The 23,382-nt window shown below is 44.1% G+C and overlaps 2 protein-coding genes across 2 annotated transcripts; one reads left to right on the top strand and one right to left on the bottom strand.

Annotated features, from left to right (window-relative positions):
- Positions 1 to 566: 566 nt before the first annotated feature.
- LOC105189162 (uncharacterized) lies at positions 567 to 1,847 on the bottom strand. The gene has a single exon (XM_011151093.2). The coding sequence runs from the start codon at positions 1,845 to 1,847 to the stop codon at positions 567 to 569; it is 1,281 nt and encodes a 426-aa protein (XP_011149395.1).
- Positions 1,848 to 13,897: 12,050 nt separating this feature from the next.
- On the top strand, positions 13,898 to 15,139 carry LOC105189161 (uncharacterized). The gene has a single exon (XM_011151092.2). It carries the CDS (start codon positions 13,898 to 13,900, stop codon positions 15,137 to 15,139), a length of 1,242 nt encoding a protein of 413 aa, XP_011149394.2.
- Positions 15,140 to 23,382: the final 8,243 nt, after the last annotated feature.

A 23,382-nucleotide genomic window follows, 5' to 3' on the forward strand; every position in this document is an offset into this window, starting at 1 on the left:
ATCAATATTCATTTCGCTGTAATCGAGGGATGCGTTCGGTGTAGAAGATACCTGCATATTTCATAGATTCCGGCTGTGCCAATATGCAATGGATTGCACATGAATATTTTACTTACATGAATATTTGTAATATCAATTTAGAAATAATGTAGGCAGCAGTGTAAACATCGATTCGACGCTTGTGCGGAGAACGCTAAATATTTGCGAATGTTTTCGCAAATCTCGAGAAGTGTTGACGATTTGAGTCGTACCTCGACGTAACCACAAAGATAAACTGTGACGTGTGTATTATTTTATGATTTGATCGTTGGGAGGATTAGGCAGGAACATTTGAAGAGATCATTTAACTGTTTCGCGCACGGCAACGGTGTCAGGGCAACGGAATGAAACATAATGTAATTGCAACAAAACATATTTTTATTATCACTATTCGTAAATATATTAAAGATAGAAAATATACATATGTAAGACCGAGTGCTCGGCTTGTAAACTAAAGGTATTGCAATACTAAAGAGGTAAACGCACGATCGTACGTAGGAACTGCCATTAATTTGGAGTATGTCGGTTCAGTTATATAAATTTTTGTAGATAATTAAATACATGTTACGATACGACACGTAACCCGCTTCAAAGTTTCTGTACGGTCTATAGGAGTTGAATTTATTTCTGGTCTCAACAATAGGTTTTACAGGTTTGCCGACAATATTTTGTATCTTTATCATGTCCTTTTGAATTTCATATAGTGATGCGGCAGTTAACAGTAACGGGCAGTTCTGAGTTTGTATCGCTCTTATAGATTCCGGCCATGTTTCATCGACATAAAGTTCCGCTTGAAATCCTGTTATCACATTCGGCTGCCTATAAGAAGCATTAAACATATAATTGTGATACAACAGGGGAAAGGATTCGAGAATGAGTTTCCTCCTTGCTAGTTTGCAAAGGGAGCAAACGTTGTGCTCCTTAGTTTCCATTTGTAGATCTGGTCCTATCATTACGATCACCAGTTTGTTTCTCTTATTTAAGAGATGCAGGAGCAGCTCCCAAGCTGGGAAATGGCGTCTATTCACATAGCTCGCGCCTATAATATGAACAGTGAAGGTGTCCACTACCTCTTTAGGACGGAATAAATTTGCAGTTTGCAATCCCTTGTACAACGTCAACGGCTCCGATACGAAATCCGTAAAAGTGTGATCATAAAGACACCAATAATGATCTCCGCTACGAGTCGGGAAATATCGATTGCAAAATGACCTCATGTCAGTAAACCTCTTCTTCTTGCTAGGAAATGTAGAAAATTTGATATTTACTAAGTCCCATGTCGTTTGCTTGAGAGATATAATATCTAGCTTGAGGGTCAGCATGAGCAGATCGCAGATGGACGAGGTGTGTGTGTATGCTTCTGCTACATGATCGACGCAATAATTGAACAATATGCATTTGTCACACGTGATCAAGTCAGTCCGTCGATGGCATGTGAAACACGATTTCGCGGACATAAACATTTGCTCTTCGTACGGCTCCAATTTACGTCCCAGTGTGACCTGCGCGATTCGCATCAGTTTTCTCTGTAAGTCGATCCATTCGTAGAGATACAAACGGCGAGTGTTCCAATCTGGGTCCTCACTGATGAATCTTGTCATGAATGTACAGATATCTTCATGCTGCGGCCGGTGCAGCCTTTTGTGTTCCTCGCTGCAGTAAGAGATCATGTTGCACCGATCGCATAACGTCAAGCTGTCTTGCTCTACCGATTTGCAAACGTGACAAACGTTCGGATGGAAAAACTGATTGTAATCAAGGTACGTGTAGGGTTGAAGATATCCATTCACTTCACATACCTCTGCCATGTCTACGTGTGTCTATATGTGTACAACAGACGTCTGTATATTGCAAAATACTGTACTTGTTAATATCGATTTTGAAATATTACACGAAACTCAGAGTACTCGGCGAACTCGGCGAATCGACATGTTCTGTACCAGCGGTATACATGTCGATCCGGCAGTTGTGCCGAGGACACTGATAAAATGTTTACAAGTGTTTTCGCGTGTCTCGGCGACTGTCGACCGCCGGAGAGGGAGAGAGTCAGATTTGTATCCGGGGACATGACGAAGTACGAAAATATCTCAAAGTTACGGCAGAACATTCAAGCATCGAGTGAACATTTCGCAGTGAAAAGACACGAAGAAAATTATATTTATTCCGGGCCAGCCAAAATGCACCAAGGAGCATGAGGGTGTCCATCGCGATGGTCGACGACTGTTGCTGATTGTGACCGCGGGGGGCGCAAGTCGAAAATTAAAATATTCATCAGCCGCGTCCATCAGAGCCGTCCGAAAACGAATCGAGCAGCGGCGCACTTCGCTCCCATATCGCGCTACGCCCGATATGTCCTGCGTTCGCAGGATGCTTAATCAGCGTAAGGACGCGTAAGGCGACGCGCCCCCCGCGGTCGCTTGCCGCGGTAATGACTGGTGGTGCTCGGGTAGCGTCTGAAAATTAGTGTGCTTTTCGTACCGGGCCGTATCCCATACGCGTTCTCCAATCTGTTCAGGTTAAAGGGCCGCGGCGAGAGTCGCCGCGGGCGGTACGCGCGGTAATGTATATCCTTTTACGTCCCGCTACGGCCACGTGTTCTCTCTCGAAGAGATCGGGAATGCCATTGTAGGCCGCATTCACCACCCACTCCACGCTCTCCTCTCTTTCCTTCTCTCCTCCTGCCCCTCGCTCTCTCTCTCTCTCTCTCACCGCTCCCCTCCTCTCCTCCCCTCTTCCTCTTTATCCGGCCACAATGGGCGATTCACGTAACACCGGTGTCCATAGTCAAACGCGCTGGCCGCATCGGCGAGCATCGCGGTTTCCCGCGGTTTCTCGATGCATTCGCGAGTCACGATGCATTCGCACGTAACCCTCCACCACGTCTTTCCTCCTCCTGCTTGGTTCCTCGCCGCGGCTCCTTGGCCTTTTGCCGTTCTAACACCTGCGAGAATTCGCACGGTAGGTGGCTTCTCCACGCGATTGAGTGTGTCGCGCACACACACGTCGGCAAGCGCTGCATATATCGCGGCTCCGCTGACGACTGCATCGCAGTTGCATACATCAGGGCCGGCCGGTTCAGGGTCCGGGGCGAGGGTCGAGTTCAGGCTGGTTCAGGCCGTTGGTACCTACATGCATATTACAATGTCGCGCGCGCGCGCGACCGTGCTGGGGCGGACGCGATGCATCGGGTGTCGAGATTTATCTCGGCGGTCGAACGACGCCGCCGAAATGACGCCGCTCTCTCCAGAGCGGCGGTTTGTATGTAGCATTTGGAAAGAAAGAGGAAACAAAAAGGCGCGCCGGTCATCGTCGCGCGTGCGCGCGCGCGCTCGTTTTTATTTCGCCCGTTTGATGAATAATGGATGACTACGGCGGCGACCCGCACAGTCTTCTTTGTGTGTTAATGTGACTGTAATTCTGCGCGACGGCATGCCAATGAGCGCGCATTCGGCATGTTTCTGCGATTCACGGCGTGTTCTTTGAGTCAAGCCCGGGAAGATCGAAATCTGCAATAGGTGTGCGATCTCGCGCCCATTGTAGGCGCTGTTAAACATTGCAGCTTCTCACCCACGGCCGTCGGATAGTTCTCGCCGTTGTTGCGCGTGCGGCGTTTATTACGGTGAATATTTAGTCGCTCGAAGAAAATGAGCAAACTCTCTCCAAACACGATCGAAACTGTCGCGGCAAAAATAAAAATACATCGATATTCAGTCAGATTTAAATTTGCGAATGTTATGAATTTTATCGATGGGAAACGTGTTATTTGAAATCGACGATGAAGAGGACAAATATTAAAGAGATAAAATCGATAGAAAATAATTAGTACGTTAAATAAATACTACTGCAATACACATTGACGACCTTTTCAATTAAAAATTGTTAGTAACGCGTCCCTATCATTGATAAAATGCGACTGTTATTTTTCATGAACGGAAAAAATAATTATTTTTGGCTGGTGTATGTGTACGTATACGAGTACGTAAAATAACTTGTAATTTTTCGTCCCTGAAATCGACGCGGATTTCAAAATTGTTGAATCTTTTGCTTTTTGCTGTGTACAAAATTTGCATTTTTACGTGAGAATTATTTAATTTACGCGTATAGAAAAATAAGCGCTTCCCTGCGATCCTTTTCTGCCTTGTGCGGATGCCTTGTACGTTACCTTGGCGAATATTTTTCGTAATTTTCACTGCGAAACATCGCGAGCATCTCGGCTGTTTCTCGCAGACGCTTCAGCATTTTCGGCTAGCTGCCATTCCGACGGCAGCGGAGGCGGACTTTCGCCGAGTAAATCCATAGAGCGGCAGAGCGCTTGTATCGTTTCGGCGCGGCCGATGCGCATTGCAAGGATAACAATGGGTTTGGGCGGGAACGCGCGCTGTTTGCTCGGCGGTATTAATTAAAATTGGAGTTCCCCGGGTCTTCCGGTTTTCGAGGCATTTCTTCGCCCTGAGGAAGCGCCGGCGGTCGGGCTCTCGCGGATTCACGTCGTACAAACGTGCGCGCTCGTTCCCTCCTCGCCGTCGACACTGGCAACAAAGGATTATGGGTAGAACCGTGTTATTCTTCCGCCATGCGACTTCATTGTGCGCGGATTTTAATTGAAATCCGAGTTAGTTTCATTTCCCGCGGAACCGATGTCGCGCCGCCCCTCGCCGCCGCGCTGTGCTTCACCTTGCCTCGCGTCGGATCTAATATTTATTAATCGCCGCTCCAATCGCTCACGACGAAGCGAGGAGCGTCACCGTCTCGAGCGCATCCTGAGGATCGGCCGACGGGCGCTCTCGTTACTCCGAGATCCTACGACGGCAAGACGGGAGCGCCGACGTCGCGTCGGGACACCCTGTGTATTACAGAGCTCGTGGAAAAAGTCACGAGTAACCCCGCTTGTCGACGACCAAGACGCCGCGGTCGCGCGCAGCTGTGGAGATTCCGTCCAACCGCTTCCACGTGGTCGCACCGACGGCTTCTGCGGGCCCAATAGCCAGCCCAGGCAGCCTGTCACCCTGGGACAGGCTTTCCCCGAGGAAATCCGTACCGCGGCGAATTCCCGCACTTTTCCGCGATTTCAGCGTGAAGGAGCGCGATTCCGGTTGCTTGTGTGACGGCGAGGCAGGACCGCGGGACCAAGGACCAAGTCGGACACGCAGGGTCAGTTTTCAATGCGATTAACGCCTCCTTCGGCTCCGCATCCCTTGTCTCGCACACACCGGGGACACAATGCCGGGGCCCGTATTATGCACGCTCTTTGCGGCCAGCAGGCCTCGCCTCGCCTCGCCTCGTCTCGCCGACGCAACGCGACGTTGCATTTTCTCCGAGACGGGAGAGCCCTGCGTGATCTCTCGCCGCGATCTCTCGCGCATCCGACAGGACGGATCGACTACCTGCTGAGGCTCTCTCCCGGAGCCCTCGGAACGTCCCCGGGACAGGGCGCTCGAAAGGTGTAACGCCGCGCTTCCCAGCGCGCGGCAGATTGTTGCTATTGTTCGCTGGAAATTAATCCATTAACGTCGATTGATGCCGCTCCCCGTCATTCGCTCGGGGCGAACGCGCCGCGCGGTTACAACGCGATATTATTGCGATGTTATTTCCTCGAGCGACTCGAGATAGGCATTTAGCTTCCAAGCTAATGAGATATTTCCCGCGCGATCGGCCGCCGCGGTGGGAAAGGACGCGCGCGCTACCTCGAGGAAGCGTCGCGTCCGCGTCGGTCCGCCGTATTAATCGTTCGCGTTTCGCCGGCGAAGAAAACGCTGTATTATCAATTATCGCCTTTCGGCTTATCCCGCAGGAGGGAGCGGGAGGAGCGAGCAATCGTCGCGGTTGTTGCTTTTAGCTGAGCGCTCTCTGGAAAATCGCTATCTCGTCGATTACCGGCTTTTGGCTTGCCTCCTCCACAGCGGTCCCCGCGAGTGCCGCGTATCTCATCGCGATGATGAAACTGATAAGCTGCTTGTAGGAAACCCCGCCGAAACCTCTCATCGGAAACTCCCTCTCTCTCTCTCAGCGAACAAGGCGAACAAGGCGACGCGATTGTTCGACGCAAAGAAGATGCGCGCGCGCGACGGGACGACAGGAACATGCGGAAAGTAGATGCGAGGGAGCCGTTCTTGCGGCTCGTGCTTCCCGTAGAACGTTTCCCGTAGAACGTCCATTTTCCATCGGTTTGGCCGTCCCGACGTTTTCTCGCGAATCGTCGCCGACGACTCGGTCGCATCGCGGCCGCATCGTCGCCGCGTTGGATTCTCCTTCGCCTCTCGCTTATTTCATTTTGCCGCGGACGGGGCCGCGCGCGACGGCTGGCAATCGGCGCCGAGTCCGTATTTTCCACGGGAGTGCCGGACATCCCGCGTACGTGACCGCTCGCGGAGAAGATTCTGATTTCCAGAGCCGTTGCGGGAATTACCGGGGAGCGCGGAGTCGCGTGCGGCGCGGCGCGGGACTCGTCCGTTCGGAAGCTCGCTTTGGAAGCCGTCGACGGAACGAAATTGCGCGACGAGGGGCTGTCGCCATTTCGAATTCGGGCATTGAACACGGTACGTGGTTATCGGCGCTTCCAGACCAGTGGCTGACGTCTCCGCTGGATAGTACGGCTCTGTCTGTGTATGTGTGTGCGCGCGCGCGGTCGTGCTCACGTGTGTACACGCCACACATACACACACAGGCACGCTCGCCTCTCAATAAGAAGCTGAAATTCGCCGGCGACACACGTAGCGCGGGTATAATGCGCGGAAATAGATACGCTCGGGCAAAGTGCGTCGAAGTCGGCGAGAAGGGTGCTCTCGCGATCTTCTTCCGGTTAGGTCGCTCCGTGGACGCGAGAGCGACGAGCTCTCCTCGCCGTGCCATTGTCGCGAGGTAGATTCGCCGGCTCGAAAGTTGATTAACTTCCGCGACGCCTTTCTCTCTTCGAGTGTCCTTGCGACTAAACGGAATATCACGCAGGCGGCCGGTGCGTCGGGATTTTACTCGGGTCACTTGGTTATTTTGTTATCTCTGCCCCCTCCTCCCCCCTCCCCGTATACTTTGGTAACTCGCGGACATTAATTTTATTTGTATCTCTCGCGATGCGACGTGAATGCTTAGACAACAACGGCGGCGGCGGCGGCGGCGGCGGCGGTCGTCATCCGGAGCGGCGTCAGGGAAATAAAGACCGCGGAAGCGCGGTCAGGCAGTTCGACAAAACACGGTTAGACAGTTTGGACTCGGGTAGAACAGTTAGACACAGTTCTTGCCGCAGTCGGACGTACGGTTTGTCCGATTTTCAACGCGGCCGCGCTGAATATACCCGTCTCGTCGCGTCTCTCGGTCGCATCCCGACGGCGGTGAAGGATGATCGCCGGTGAATTAATCGATCGGCAATTCGATGAACGAGCATTTGTCACGAGACGCGCGCTTGGTCCTTCGATTCGAGCGCTTCCGCTCGGCGCTCTCGCACGGTGATCGTATTCTTCAGCTTGATGTTTCTATATTCAATTGTCTGAACGAGTCCTCCGTCGAATCGATTCAATCTGGGCTCGCGAGCGTTACCAAAGGAAGAGAGAGAGAGAGAGAGAGAGAGAGAGAGCTGCTTTGAATAATCACACCGGGTCAACGAAGCCGTACGCTGGTATTTTCGTTCAGCCGGTGCTGCGACCTCACGGTAGACCGGGGAAATATCCTTTCTTGCGGAAGACGCGCCTTGAGCGATCGCCCGGACGCGCTCAAAAATGCATCTCGCCCCTGCAAAACATGTCTTTACGTATACATTGCGAGACATGTTTCAACACGTACACTCGCAAGGTAACACAGTGCGCGACGCGAGACACACTCGAGCGCATCCTGAAGCGCGCGCCTCGTGGAAATTCCACGAGCGTTTGCGCGATAATATTGACGCGAGTTCCCCCCGCGGCTGTGGTTTCTGCCTCGCACTCTCGACTCGCGAGTTCTCTCGCGGTCATCGTCGACGTAGTCTATTTGCCTAGTCTTTTCAGCCTCTCCTCTTTCGGGTCACACGAGGCACGCGAGACACGAGTGATCTCCATCCCGCCAGTCGTGCGATTACGGAGACTGCGCGGGGCGCGGCGGGGACGAAGACGGCGCGCGCTATTTAATTTAGCTTTTAGCGGCGCTAATGAAACGCGAGTGGCGGCAAATGGCATCGATCGCGCGCACCGGCGCGGCGGTAGGAAATTATTCCCTTGTACGGCGAATTCCATTAGGCGCACCCTTCGATTAAGCGGACGGATCGATCGACGGCGCAAATATGCTGCGTAAACAACGCTCGGATTTGTGGCCGTCGCTCCGCGCGAGGGAGTCTCCCGGGACCTCCCTTTGAGATGGTCTTGGTGACGCCTGGTACCGCTCGCCCGCTCGCCCGACCGATCGACAGGATCGAATTTCCTATTTCGCGACGGCGACGTCCCTCCGTCGAAGACCGTCGGCGATCATCGAAATCGGAACCCGACTCGTCGTCGTCGTCGTCGTCGGCCTCGCGGGCACTCATTAGTGTCAACAGCTCGCGGGGCAAGCCCGGGTTGTTTGCGTGTTTGCAAATATCGTCTCCGCGATGAGACCTGAGATTTGCATCGGGCCCCCTTTACTCGATCCGCGACGGGCAGGAGCGATCCTTCGATCCTCCGATCGCGCCTTTAATTATCATACGGACGGCTGCGTTTAATTAAAAAGCGAAGGAGAAGCTTGATTGCGCGAGCGCGCGCTCGCGTTCTCTCTTTCTCTCTCAGGAGCGCTTAAATAAATATCCAGGCGCTCTTCGAAGAGAGAGAGAGAGAGAGAGAGAGAGAGAGAGAGAGAGGAACGATCGTTTTTAAATAGCCGGCTACGTGTCGGGCCGTCGTCCTGCCTCGGCGAGAGGTATCCTCGTTTCGACATTTTCGTATTGAGATTCTTGTCCCCGAGTTACCGGAGAAATCCGCCCTCGAGAGGTTTCTGCAGAAGAGACGCCCTGCATATTTTACGTCGCGCTAAGAACACGACGACTCTCTGCGTCGCGAAGAATGAGCGACTTGAAAAATACGACGGCAAACAGGAGATGTTTGTTTATTAGTCCTCGCGATATCGTCGGATCGGTCGGAAAGCTTGGCTCTCGATTTTCCGGTCAATTTCGCCGTCTGTTTTTCTTCAGTGAAAACAGATTATACTCGTCGACCGAGACAACCGCCGTTGTCCGCGTGCCCGTAATTTTTCGCCAATAACGTATAATACGTGGTCATCACGAGAGTCGTTGCCGTCCTTGGAAAGTTGAATCGAATTTTTCAGCCGACCCGATATATTCTCAGAGCGTCGTCCTTAATCTCTCTCTCTCTCTCTCTCTCTCTTTGTTTCCTCATCTCTGTGTTTGCGATTGATCCCAGTCGTCGTCGCGAGGTCACGACGAGTTCACCCATCACCACGCGATTGTCTTCTTTACCCTCCAATGGATATCCACCCTCACGAGGACGCGATACCGTCGTCCCTTCGAACGATGTTCTTTGCAGGATAGAAAGAGATCTCGTCGTTAATCCCGCCGACACCGCACGCGCGCGCGTTCGCTCGCGTCGGGATTTTTCGAGAAACGCGTGACGACGAGGGAACGAACGCGGGGGCGAACATCCTGTTTCTTATCGCGAGCCCCGTGCTCGACGACGAGTCTCCGAGGAGCGACGTCGGGAACAATGCGAGCGACGTGGTCGTCGGTCTTAAGCTTTTGGCGCCCGGAGAGTTTCTCGTGTGTACACTTGAGACCGCCAATCATGCTGATTGTCCTGATTGTATCCGTGAGCCGTTTGCTCGCTCGGTCCCGCTACGCTCCATAATTATATTAGCTTTGAGGGACAGGATTGAAGGACCTCCTCTTCCTCCGCTCCGCGTCACTCTCCCATCTATCCGTGCGCGGTTCATCGGTCGTAGCTGACTCATTAGCGATACTACGAGCAAACAGGACGACGAGCGGAGGGACATCGGCGCTATCCTCGACGCTCTGAAATTTATTGTTCAATGCCATTGATACGCTAATGATTGACGGATACGCAGCGATTGACGGATGTTTATGTGTGGGTTTTGTTTTTCTTATCACTTCTATACGGATTTCTGCATATCTGCCGAGCCGTCGCGTCGCCTCTCTTCTTTATTTGGAAAGAGAAGAACTCTTGTTCGCTTTCTCTCTCTCTCTCTCTCTCTCTCTCTCTCTCTCTCTCTCTCTCTCTCTCTCTCTCTCTCTCTCTTCTCCCTTCGCTTCCTATTCTGCTCCTTTTCTCTTTCTTCGAGCAAACGTCATTGTTCCGTTTGCCATGCCCGTTGCGACACGGCGACAGCTTGCGCGCCGCACGTGCCCTCGGATCTTAATTACTCGGACGCACGGCTGGACATCGCAGGACTGTCGACAAATGTTATCTCTCTCACACCGCGTTTGGTCGTTGGGCGTTTGGTCTTTTCTCTTTCCGCGCGACGAGGTTCGTTCGATCCTGCAGCTCTTCGAGACATTAAATACCCGTCCGATCTCGATCGACTTGTGCGCTCGCGAGATTTCGAGCCAGCATTCGATCTCGTGGAGAGAGAGAGAGAGAGAGAAGTCTTCGCTTTCGTCAAATAACAAAGAGAAAAACGATCAAATCGAGATTGGAATAAATTCGTGTAAATTACAACCGAGCACCTCGAGACAAACGCACGCGTATACTAGGAAAAATGTATTGTTGCGTGAACCAAAATTTTGTTGTAACAACAAAATAATTTGGTTAAAATATGCCCAACAAAACTGTTTAGTTTCTGTAAACAAATATCTTGTTTGATTACGGTTTGTTCGTGTAACGTAATACTTTTGTTATAGCAACCAAAAAGCTTCAACTATATGAATTTTGTTAAAAATACTATAGTTTCTTCTTAATTTACAAAATCTAAATTTTAGCGCACAGGAAGACAAAATAGTATCCATTGGGCATTATTTCAGTTTATTTATTGTGATAAAATAATATTTCGTTATTATGTAATTTTTATGGATAAAATAACTGAAATGCTCGATTTTTATACATGTAGTCCAAGAACAAAATCATTTGGTCCAGAGAACAAAGCAGAAAAATATATTTAGTCGAGACAACTAAATATTTTGTTATATAAAACAAGATATTTGGTTGCTATTAAAAAATGCCTCAACTAAAACAGTTTTGCCAGAGATACTAAATTTTTCTTCCTAGTGTAGAGATTGCTCGCTCTTCACGAGCGAGTTTCCGCCGAGTTTCCGCGCGGAAATTCGCCGGGAGCACCGCACTCTCGCTTGCCGAGGCGCGGAACGACGTACGCAACAGGAGCATGTAAGTTACTACTTGCCGCGCGTCCGTACATCCAGCGGGCCGATCGTGCGGCGGCGGGAAGCGCCGAGAGGACGTAAATGGAGATTGGCAACAGCCGATATATTCTATTTACAGGTGGACAATGGCGAATAATCAGCCGGCGTAATGGAGTGCGGGCATCGCACTCCGCGAGGGTTCCCTGGGCTGAAAGGACGACGGGAGGGTGCGATCTGCACGGTCAGATACGTACCGTTCCCCGGTGGGTGTACGGGGGTGCTGAAAGGGGGCGCGATGTCGAATACGCGCGAGGACTCCGTTGTATGCGCGGGGCATGTTATTACAACATGTAGTCCCTCTATCCTATCTCGAGTTCGCACGGCTCTTAGTCCCGTAATCGCGGCCACCATGGAAGCGGCCGCTGGATCGGGACGGTCCGCCCCTCGATTAGTCCCGCACGATTGGTTTGTTTCTCCCGATTTTCCGTAAATACGCGCGGACGCCAGGACGGCAGGAGCGGCAGCGTGCGACCGCCGTAAACTCGGCTTTATTTGCGCGCGGTTCGTTTGCGTTTGCGCGGAAATTAATTATCATACGGAAGGGATTTGAACAACGGAGCGATGATGAGGTAGAGACCCAATTGGGGCTGCAACGTTGCGACGCGAGAGGATCGCGCGAGTGATTCGTAAAGAGCGCGCAGCGAGCGATTCTTTTCTCGATTGCTTCGTTACGAGGGCAGTCTGAAATGTTCTCGGCCTAACAATGAAAGAAATTTTCTTTCGCCGTGAAATGTGTTTTATTTCTCAATATAATCTCCTGAAACATTCGATACATTTATTCCAACGTCTTTCCAATAATTCGGTACCATCATTAAAGTGTGATTCCGGAAGGTTCTTTGCGCTCTGGTGTATAGTGGTGGATTCAAGTTTCATCAACAGTTATGAAACGACGCTTGAAATGAGATCCACTTTATTTTGCTTAAAACGATTAAAATGTGCCAAACACGCTTGAGAAATACGCATTCGAATACGTTTTTGGTCAATTGTTAGCAAATGTGGTTACTCCATCTTGCACAAAGCTTTTTCAACTGATGCTACTGCTCGAATGACTTGACAGGTCGAATAAAATTTTACATTTTATATCAGGGATGCCACTTTCCAATACAATTATAGTTTGACAGTTTCTAATGCCATGTATGTGTCAGGTCGAGAACTTTCAGACTGCCTACGCATTAGCTCGTTAAGAGGAGTGCCGTGTCATCCATACGATCTATTCGCAAGATCTGCCTGACAATTTCGCATCCGTCTGTTCAGACTGGAGACCTACTTTTTTTTATAAATACTCACGCATCCCCGCCGATCCCAGTGACTTACTCCCGTTAATTTTTCGACTAACTCAAATTGACACCGCAACTTCAGACGCGACTCGTCGGACTCCCGCCTTCAGCGATCCTCCCCGCGGCGTATCTCTCGATGGAAAGTTCGGCGAGCGACGCGACGCGAATGTTCGTTTCTCCTCCCCTGCGGAGGAGGAACTCCACTCGGCGAGGTCGAAATAACGAATTAACGTACTTAAGCGAAGAACGGCGCGAGTTCTCATTAGCGACAGAACCAGAACGCGGTGGGCAGGTGGGATCGGGGTGGCTGAGGGGAGGGTGCTGGAGAAGGAATCAACTTCTTCGGTACGTAAGTTGTCTTCGCGTGCCCTTTTAATTACTGCAGGCGGGGGCAGGGGGGAAGGGGGAGGCGACGGGGATGGTAATCGGGGGCGGGAAAGCGGCACGCGCATTTGCATTTTCCGGAAGGGCCGTTTAGAAGTTACTCCTCCGGAGTCGTCCGGAAGCGGCAGTGCGGTTATTTAATGAGTAAAAGGAGAAACAAGGAGATCTCGTGGGTGAGACGGCGGGATGAAGTAGGGAAGAACGAGTCGACAACCTGGCCGAGAGGGGGACGTCCTTGCGCGGGTAAGATGCGGAATTGCATTTTAATAGAGGCATTACGGAGCGCTTGGTTGGAACGTCTTCCTCCGTATTTCTTTCCCTCTCCTTTTCTCTCCCTCTCATTCTTGGCTTGACAATTTTTGGCCGAGCGCATTGTCAAAACACGGTTTTTATTTCCCGAAGCTTCCTCCGGAACTCTAATTGTGTCTGTGAGTTTGGATTTCTTCAAGCTTCCTCTGCTTGATTTAAAAACGTATTATTCTTGAATCTCCCTCCGAGATACTTGGCCCACAATTAAAAACATACATTACAAAATCCACTAGTCTTGTGAAGATATACATAGTACATACATACGTCGATAAACATTTGTTATTATGTATCTCTCTCTCTCTCTCTCTGCGGCCTATCGAGTTTACTCGTAATGTTCTATCAGGTAACGACTGTTTGTAATCCGTTACATCTCAATTTAAAATTCAGGTTATAACCAATTTCGCAGGCACGCGTAAACACTACTAACTAGTGTCTTTTCGGTAATCGGCGACTCTACTTCTACGAAATTTTACAATGTATACTAAGGATATATAGTTTTCGTGCGTTGCCTGTAAATTGAGATTACAAATAATATATTTCTAAATTTCGATTACATGAATTTATAGGTATGTTGCAAGAAAATAGTAACGGAGAAGCTCATCATTCTAATAGTAATCAGTTTTTCCATCCGAACATATGTCATGTTTGCAAATCAAGAATCCAAGACTCTTTGAGACCGTGTAATTGGTGCCACATGATCTCTTACTGTTGCGAAGAGCACAAATGGCAGCACCGGCCGCACCATATCGAGATCTGCACAATTATAACCGATTTCATAAACGACGACCCGCAATGGTACGATCGTTGTTACCTCTATGATGACTGGGTCAAATTACAGGCATCTCTTATACGAATAATTCAGGTGATACTGAAACGTCAACTAGAACCGTACGAAATGCAGATGTTTATGTTCACAAAAGCATGCTTTATATGTCATCAACGGCATACTTCGTACACCTGTGAATATTGCTTGTCCGTCAGCTATTGCTCGGATCATGTACACCATATTTACAAGCACTATGGATCTATGTGCTATCAGATGAGCTTATGTCTCAACTTAGATGTCAGGTTTTCCGAAGACTCAGTATGGGAGTCGCTACGTATCAAAAATATATTTCCTGATGTAAAGAGGCCTTTTACTAATATGGAATCATTCTGTAATCAATATTGCCACATTACTGATTACATATCAGACCCGTTGACTCTATACAACGGGATGCAGTCCGCACATTTGTTTCACCCCGAAGCGATAACTAATACTTTCGTCATACATATTATAGCTGCAAATAACGTGGACAGACGTAATTTTTTAGCATGGGAACTTCTCTTACATTTGTTGAATAGGATAACGAAACTGATAATTGTGCTAATAGGTCCGGAATTAGAGCCTGAATATAATGAACACCAAACTTGCTTCTATTGCAAGGAAGATAATAAGAGGCTTATTCTTGAAGCTTCCTCTGTGTTATACCACGATTATGTCTTTCATATTAATTACAGAAGACCAAATGTGATTGTGGGATTTCAAGCAGAGCTTCACAGACCTTTACCGGCTCTGAATCCTGATTCATGGTCGGAATCTATAAAAACGATGCAGTCTCAAAAATGTCCGGTACTTTTAACCGCTACATTGTCATGTAAAGCGGAATACGATATAACAATGATACAACAAGTCCTCGGACCATCTGTAAAACCAATACTTTCTACTTTTAATGACTTCCGTACTTTTAGGCCTTACAGAGACTTTGAGGCTGGTTACGTATCATTTCGTAATATTTATTTAACTGTCTACGATAATTTAAATGTTTGAAAAATATAATAATTCGGTTAACAATTTTTATCTATAATTAGTTATAAATTATATAATATACGTAATTTATAACCAATATATGTGTGTATGTGTATATGTTATTACATAATATAATTATATATAATTTATAACCAATATATATGTGTGTATATGCTATTACATAATATAATTATATATAATTTATATATATACATATACACATATATATATATATAAAATAATTCATGTATTTCATAAATTAGGAAAATACATGGTATATATTACACATGGAATATATTATACATTAGATTAGATTGATTTCATTGATTTGATTTAATTGCGTTATTTTCAAACACGAGATACTTAACGCGTAATTAATTAATATTACACCAATCGCTAATATCTGTAAGAGGATTTGCGCGCACAGGACTTGGCTTCTTACATTACATTCTTGTTTCAAAAGCAAAGTATTTGGCGCTTTAATAGACGATTTATACATGTCGGTAAATATCATGTTAGATACACACACACACACACACACACCTTTCCCTGTTGTTGTCAAATATATCTACGACATTCTATTGGATACGAATATTCATAGTTCGTTATAGCTCTAGTTACAATTGAGTCTGTAAACAATTTCCGAGACACGCTGAAACGCTTGTAAACACTTTACTTTAGTGTCCTCTGTATAATCGCTGACATCTACACCGCTGGTAAAGTACTCGATTACTTTCGTGAAAATAACGAATTTTGCACATAATTTCCATATTGACGCAACAAATAATATACGTCGATTACTTACGGACTATCAACCGGCATGTCTAGAATGTACGAAGTGCATAGGTACCACCGAGTCCAAACAAATGTTGATTACAACCAATTTTTCCATCCCAACATTTGTCACGTTTGTAAGTCGACAGATCAAGACAATTTGACATTATGTGACCGGTGTAACATGATTTTATACTGCAATGAAGAACACAAAAGACTGCACCGACCGCAGCATGAAGATATCTGTACACTTATTACAAGATTTGTAACCGAAGACCCAGATTGGGACACTCGTCGTTTATATTTCCAAGATTGGATCAAATTGCAGAAAAATTTTATGCGATTAGCGGAAGTGACATTAGGACGTAACTTGAAGACTTACGAAGAACAGATGTTCTTGTTCGCAAAATCGTGTTTTATATGTCATCGACGGAGTGATTTATTCACATGTGAAAAATGCATTTCCATCAGTTATTGCGTCGATCATGAATCGGAGAGTTCTCTGCACGAATTTAACTGCGACGATCTGGCGTTAAATCTCAACTTGGATATCATATTTCTTGAGAAAGAGGCATGGGAAGCGCTATCTATCAAATTTTATAACTTTCCTGATAAGAAGAGACTTTACACTGACATGGATTCATTTTGTAGTCAATATTACAGAGAACGAAGCAGAAGACGCAGTGAATGGGATCTTAATACTTGCGCTTTCACTGATTATGTATCGGGACCGTTGACGCTGTATAACGGGTTGCAATCTGCAAATTTATTTCATCCTGAAAAAGTAACGCACGCCTTCGTTATTCATATTATAGTTACAAGTAATGTAGACAGACGCAATTTTCCAGCTTGGGAGTTGTTCCTACATTTCTTGAGTAAAAAGAAGAAGCTGATAGTGGTGATGATAGGATTAGAATTAAAGCGCGAAACTTGCGAGCACGTAGTTTGCTCCCGTTGCAAAACAGCTAAAAAGAAACTCATTCTTGAATCTTATCCTCTGTTATATCATAATTATATGTCCAGCGCTAATTATAGACGGCCAAATGTGGTCATCGGTTTTCAAGCGGAACTTAATCACGGAGACGCATGGTCGGAATCTATAAAAGCGATAAAGGCTCAAAACTGCCCGTTACTTTTAACTGCGAAATCGCAACTTAAAGCGCATTGGGATGTAATAGAGATAGGTAAAATCCTGAATACAACTGTGAAACCTTTCTTTATAAATGAAAATTATTTTGCTTCTCGTAGACCATATAAGGATTATGAGACTGGTTATATATTTCTACCCAATACTTATTTTATTATTTATAAAAACTTAAATGGCCCCAGCAAAACGACTAAAGAAAGTTGCGGCTCCCATTTGTAATTAATTTTAAATAGCATTGATCATATTAAAATAATATTACTTAATAAATATTGTAATTATTATAATATCAAAATATAATATTTGATATATTTTATAAGATACAATTGTATAACATATATATTAAATATTACATTGATAATCTATAATAATATCAGTACTTTATTAATTTTACTGTAAATATTATACATTTCTCCTAAGAATCATTTCACGACTTTAACAAAGAATGTAATTGGTGTAGAAGTTTCGTAAAGAATATATATTATAATTACTGCGAAAGACTTTAATAATCTCTTCAAACTCTCCCATCCTGCACCCTTGCTTTTAAAACATGCAGAGGATAATTATGTATTATTGTTTAATATAGTAGTTAGCCATGGTTATATATATATATATATATATAGCGCTGACCAATATTCGGTATTCTGGTCATTCAACTTTTAGTAAAGTCTTTGGACTAGTAACTGAAGAATTAATGCGGCATTCACTGTGCGAGCTAACATTATTAAAATTATAATATTCGTTAATATTTTTAATACATCTATTCCTATCAAGTTTATTCGAGATATTCTATTGGATAAGGGGTATTTCTAACTTGTCCACGTTTCTCCAGTTACATATAAATTGTCAACAATCCTTGAGAATGTACGAAGACTCTTATGTATACATTTTATTAGTATCTTCTTTATAATCGCCGTATTAACATCTGTGCATCTAGGATAAAATATCCGGATACTCATCTGAGATATCGAGTTTTACGTATTAATATTTTAAAATCGATATTACACACATATATAAAGTATTTCTTCACATCGATTACACATAGATACATAAACATGATCGATATTTATAAAGTAAACGGACAACTTCGACTCCAAACGCACGTTGATTACAACCAATTTTTCCATCCGAACGTTTGTCACGTTTGCAAATCTACAGACCAAGAAAATCTGACATTATGTGGCCTGTGCCGCATGATTTCCTACTGTACCGAAGAGCACAGAATTCTCCATAAACCGCAACATAATGACATCTGTATTCTTATAACAAGGTTCGTAAATGAGGATCCAGAATGGAACAATCGCCGTTTAAATACCGATGACTGGATCGAATCGCAATATGATTTTATGCGGAACATCCAGATGAAACTGACACGTGAAATAATGCCATACGAAGAGGAGATGTTCATATTCGCAAGATCGTGTTTTGTTTGTCATCAGCGAAATCATTTGTTGACCTGTACAAGATGTTTATGCACCAATTATTGCACTGATCATATAGTATTGAATACTTTGCACCAAGGATACGACTGCTTCCACTTGGCTTTAAGTGTCAACCTAGATATCATGTTTCTTGAACAAACAGCACGGAAAACGCTATATGTTAAATTCTATAAATTTCCTGCCAAAAACGAATGTTTCACTAACATACGTTCATTTTGCAATCGATATTATCGAAGATTAAGTATACACCACACTTGGAGCTTTAATAATTACGCCTTTTCTGATTACGTATCAGACCCGCTGACTCTATACAATGGGTTGCGGTCTGCAAATTTATTCCCTTCTCGAAAGGCGACCGGTGACTTTATCGTTCACATTATAGCCGCGAACTATGTGGATAGACGCAATTTTCCCGCCTGGGAGCTTTTTTTACACCTCTTAGATAAGAAGAGCAAACTGATAATTGTAATGATAGGGCCAAAATTACACATTGAAACTAAAGAACACGAAACTTGTTCTCGTTGCAAATTAAAAAGGAAGAGACTCATTCTTGAGTCTTATCCTCTGTTGTACCACAATTATATATTTAGTAGTCATTACAAGCAACCAAATGTGATCATAGGGTTTCAAGCAGAACTTAATTATACAGTAACATGGTCAAAATCTATAAAAGCAATAAAAACTCAGAACTGCCCGTTATTTTTAGCTGCTACATCGTCGATTCGAGCGCAAGAGGACGTGATTAAGATACGGGACGTTCTTGGTAGATCTGTTAAACCCGATTTTGAACTTAACAATAAGTTTCATTCCGTTAGACCATACAGAGACTTGAAGGTTAAGGTAATGTTTCGTAATTCATATTTAACGATTTATAAGAATTTAAATGTTTCAAGCGACGAAAACCAAGCATCTAACAGCACCCGTCTATGATTAATTTTAAATATAATATTAATTACATATATCAAATTATAATACAGTTTACATATTATTAAAATTAGTCATTAGTCATTATATTAATAGTAGTTATATTATTGAGTTATGATATTATTATATGAATATGGCAACTAATATATGAATATATTATTTATATATTCAATTATTATTACATATATATATATACATATATTATTATATTTTATTAGTTGTTATATTTTTTAATATATCGATTAATATAATAGTATTAACATTTTATTAATATCAAGCAATGTAGACAATATACTAGAATTTTAATAAAGACTACTGCTTAGTGGCAGTTATATTATATTTTACCCAGGACATGTTACTGTTGCCGTACATGCCGTAAAACATTTAAATGATCTCTTCAGACTTTCCTACACTCTATTTCTGCTTTTGAAAACTAAATTGAATATTTCTCCGTTGTGTTATTTAGCACATTGAATGCCATAATTATCGATGGCCGCGATCTAATATCTTCTATCAGTAAATTTTTAATAAATGTTTTTTTAAAAATTAATTGAAGTTTCATAATTGTCACAGTAATGTAATTTTTATATATATTCGAGTGACATACAATAATATTTTTTTTTACTTTTCGAAATAACTTTCGGTTTGCGAGTTTTCTTTGTGTCATTTTTAACCTGAGGTACAGAGCTTCTAATTAGTTAATATTATACAATTGATTAATATTTGTGATGAGAATATTTTATTGGACAACGGATATTCGTAGTTCGTTGTACCTCGTCACAATTTAGCCTGTAAACATTTTCCGAGACACGCGGGAACATTTATAAACAGACACTTTATCAGTGTCCTCCGAACAGCAGTCGAATCGACACCTATACTGCTTCAACAGAATTTCATCACCTGCACTAAGGTATGGAGTTTCGTGCTTCGTCTTTAAAATGTGACATTACAAATAAAGCACTCTCCTAAACGTGATTTTCCATAGATCTATTGAAATGGCCGAAGAGTGTCGAATAAATCCAATACCGTGGGCCGTACACGCCCGATCGTTATGTCTTTTTCCATCCCGACCTATGTCACGTTTGCAAATTGGCAAAGAAGGACGTAGTATTATGTAACAGTTGCATGATGATCACTTACTGCTGCATCGAGCATAAAATATTGCACCTACTGCAACACGTGGATTTCTGTCGAGCGATACAAATGTTGCCACGTGAGTACTTGAGTCTGAACATTCGTCGTTCAAATGTGGAAACATGGATCGAGTCAAAGGAACATTTGCTACAGCTAGTCGAGAATTTAGTAGGACGTCCATTATATCTGTACGAAGTCCAAATACTCATGTTCACAAAGCAATGTCTTCTTGTGTGCCCGCAGCAGAATAATTTGTTAACCTGTCCTGCATGCTTATCCGTAAGCTATTGCGTTGATCACGCAAATGAGATTAATGAACACTACATTAATATACAAGTGCAAGCAGCTCGCTCTAAGCGTCAACCTCGATATCGAATTTATTGAGCGCATGAGAGAATTATCACTTTGATGCATTTCCTGATAAGAATAGACCCTTCACCGATATGGATACATTCCATAAGCAATATTTCCAAAAGAATTATCATTTGACTTACGACGACTACATCTTCACCGATTATGTAACACACCCGTTGACCCTGTACAATGGCCTGCGATTTGTAAATTTATTCGATCCTATCAAGGAAATGCAATCATATCATTCATCATTCATATTATAGACGCAAAATATGTGGATAGAGAGTTCTTCTCAACTGTCCGTTACTTTTAACCACTGAGTCGCAGATTAAAGCGAAAAAGCATATAATTAACACAATACAAGAAGTCCTTGGCAAACATGTAAAATCCGATTTAGAAATTGAAAATCCATTCAGTTCTCTCAGACCATACAGGAACTTTGAGACAGGTTATATATACTATTGTAACGAGTATTTAATTGTCTACAAGAATTTATCGAATTTTCAAACCAGTGGCGGCCCTTCTGCTTAGACAGATATCACCAGCAGCGACGCCTTTGATCAGACAGAAACCAGTAGTGGCGGCTCTTGATTGATGCATGATTGTATTATCATTTCACTCGCATTATTGCAAACGATGAATATATTTTTGAATAATTTTAATAAAAAAAACTGTTAAATTTCGTTTTAAAACTTTCTTATTTCATATTACTACTCTCAAAGTATAAAACAGATATTAGCGCAATTATTGTTTAACACAATAGATGCCGCGGATTTCGTCGATCAGAACTCTGGTCGTCCAATCTCTAATTAATACTCGACGCAATCAATCGAGGTATTAATACTCATTGTATTAATTAATCGTTATTTTATCATTAGTCGGCATTATATCCTTACGAAGGCCCACGAACGCCTGATCGCTATAATCACTTTTGATTGTATCGTCATTTTAGTATATTTATCGTTGTTATAAATAATTATTGGACAAAACAACTTTCTGTATTTATTGATAATTTTGCGAACAACTTTAATAAAGAATATATGTAGCGACATGTTTCATCGGGAACGGTTTTGCTGTTGTTGATATTAGTCACGTGACAGTTAAATAATCACTCCCAACTTCCCGAAACATAACATGTATATTTGTATATTATTGTTTAGTATAATAAATGCCATGTTGTCTACTGTTCAGCACTTGGCACTTTCGGTCACTCTAGCTTTAGGAAATCCGTATAATTATTTTCTTTTCTTTTTAACGAACGTATCGATTTTAATCGCAGACAATTCGAACCGCTTGATGGATACACCGCGCTTTAACTCTCACGACAGCGCGAATCGGGAAAAGCACGTGAGTCACGAGCTCGAAAATGCACGCGTGTCCCGGCCATTTGACAATGCAATTACGTCGCTACCTCGCTAGGGAATTCGCTGTTAAATACCTCGCCTGGTTGCCGGTCGTTCTCGACACCGGCATTAACATCCCGTCGACGAATTCGGCAATTAGGAACACTTTTCTGCGCCGTTATAATTACCGGGATGCAGCGCGACGTACCAAGTCTGTCGCATGATTATTCGGTTAATATTGCCAACATGGAAGCATCGGAGGAAGCCAGATCTCCGGCATTGCGGATGGAGGGGTTCCAGAATCTGCGGGGAGGACTCTCGAGGAGCCAAGCAGCTGTGGATTACGAAGTTCCCAAGATCCAGGAAACGCTGCCGCCAGGAACGCGTTATTCCGCGATGTAAAAATCATACGAATACGAGAACGTCTGAGGATAGTAGGTTGGCGAGCGGTGTATCTCAAGATTGTCGCGCGAAATCGCTGGCCTCGGTAATCGCGAGTACTTGACGCAGCTTGGAATCCGTAAGACCCACAATTCATCTCTTTAAAAAGAGGATCGAGGCAAAATCGAAGCGTGGCGATCGAATTATTTTGTATCCATTTTATACTAATTCGTACCATTGTTAAAAATGTATCTTACGCAGTTTAAAAAAACCCCTAGTGCTGTAGTAACTTTATATAAAGCTGGCGGGATCACAAAAAATAAAAAATAAAACACAAAGGCGGCAATGGAAATAAGTCTCACTTAGAAATTCGCACTTCTAATTCAGACCTATTTTAGTATAATTTATAATAACCACAGATAAGTTCCATAAGGAAGCTCCATAAGAGCTTAAAAAAATGTTCATAGGGGCTTTAAAAAATAGCCCTGCGTACACATATAAGTCCAATATTTTTCATCGATTTATGTGTTTAAAATTTTAATCTTTATATATATTATATCATGCGTTTGTGTTACTTTATATTATGTTACTGTAACATATCGCGCGTATTGTATGTAAAATATATTTTATATATTATATAATATTAAAATAAAATGTACTAAAATAATTAAATAAAAAAGCATTTAAATATGAATTTAATATTTTATTATTTGTCCTATCCACTTATTCCACGCGTCCTTTATACCTATATATCCAAAGTCCTTCAAA

The sequence above is a fragment of the Harpegnathos saltator genome, unplaced genomic scaffold (assembly GCF_003227715.2).
Source record: "Harpegnathos saltator strain DR-91 unplaced genomic scaffold, Hsal_v8.6 scaffold480, whole genome shotgun sequence".
NCBI lineage: Eukaryota > Metazoa > Arthropoda > Insecta > Hymenoptera > Formicidae > Harpegnathos > Harpegnathos saltator.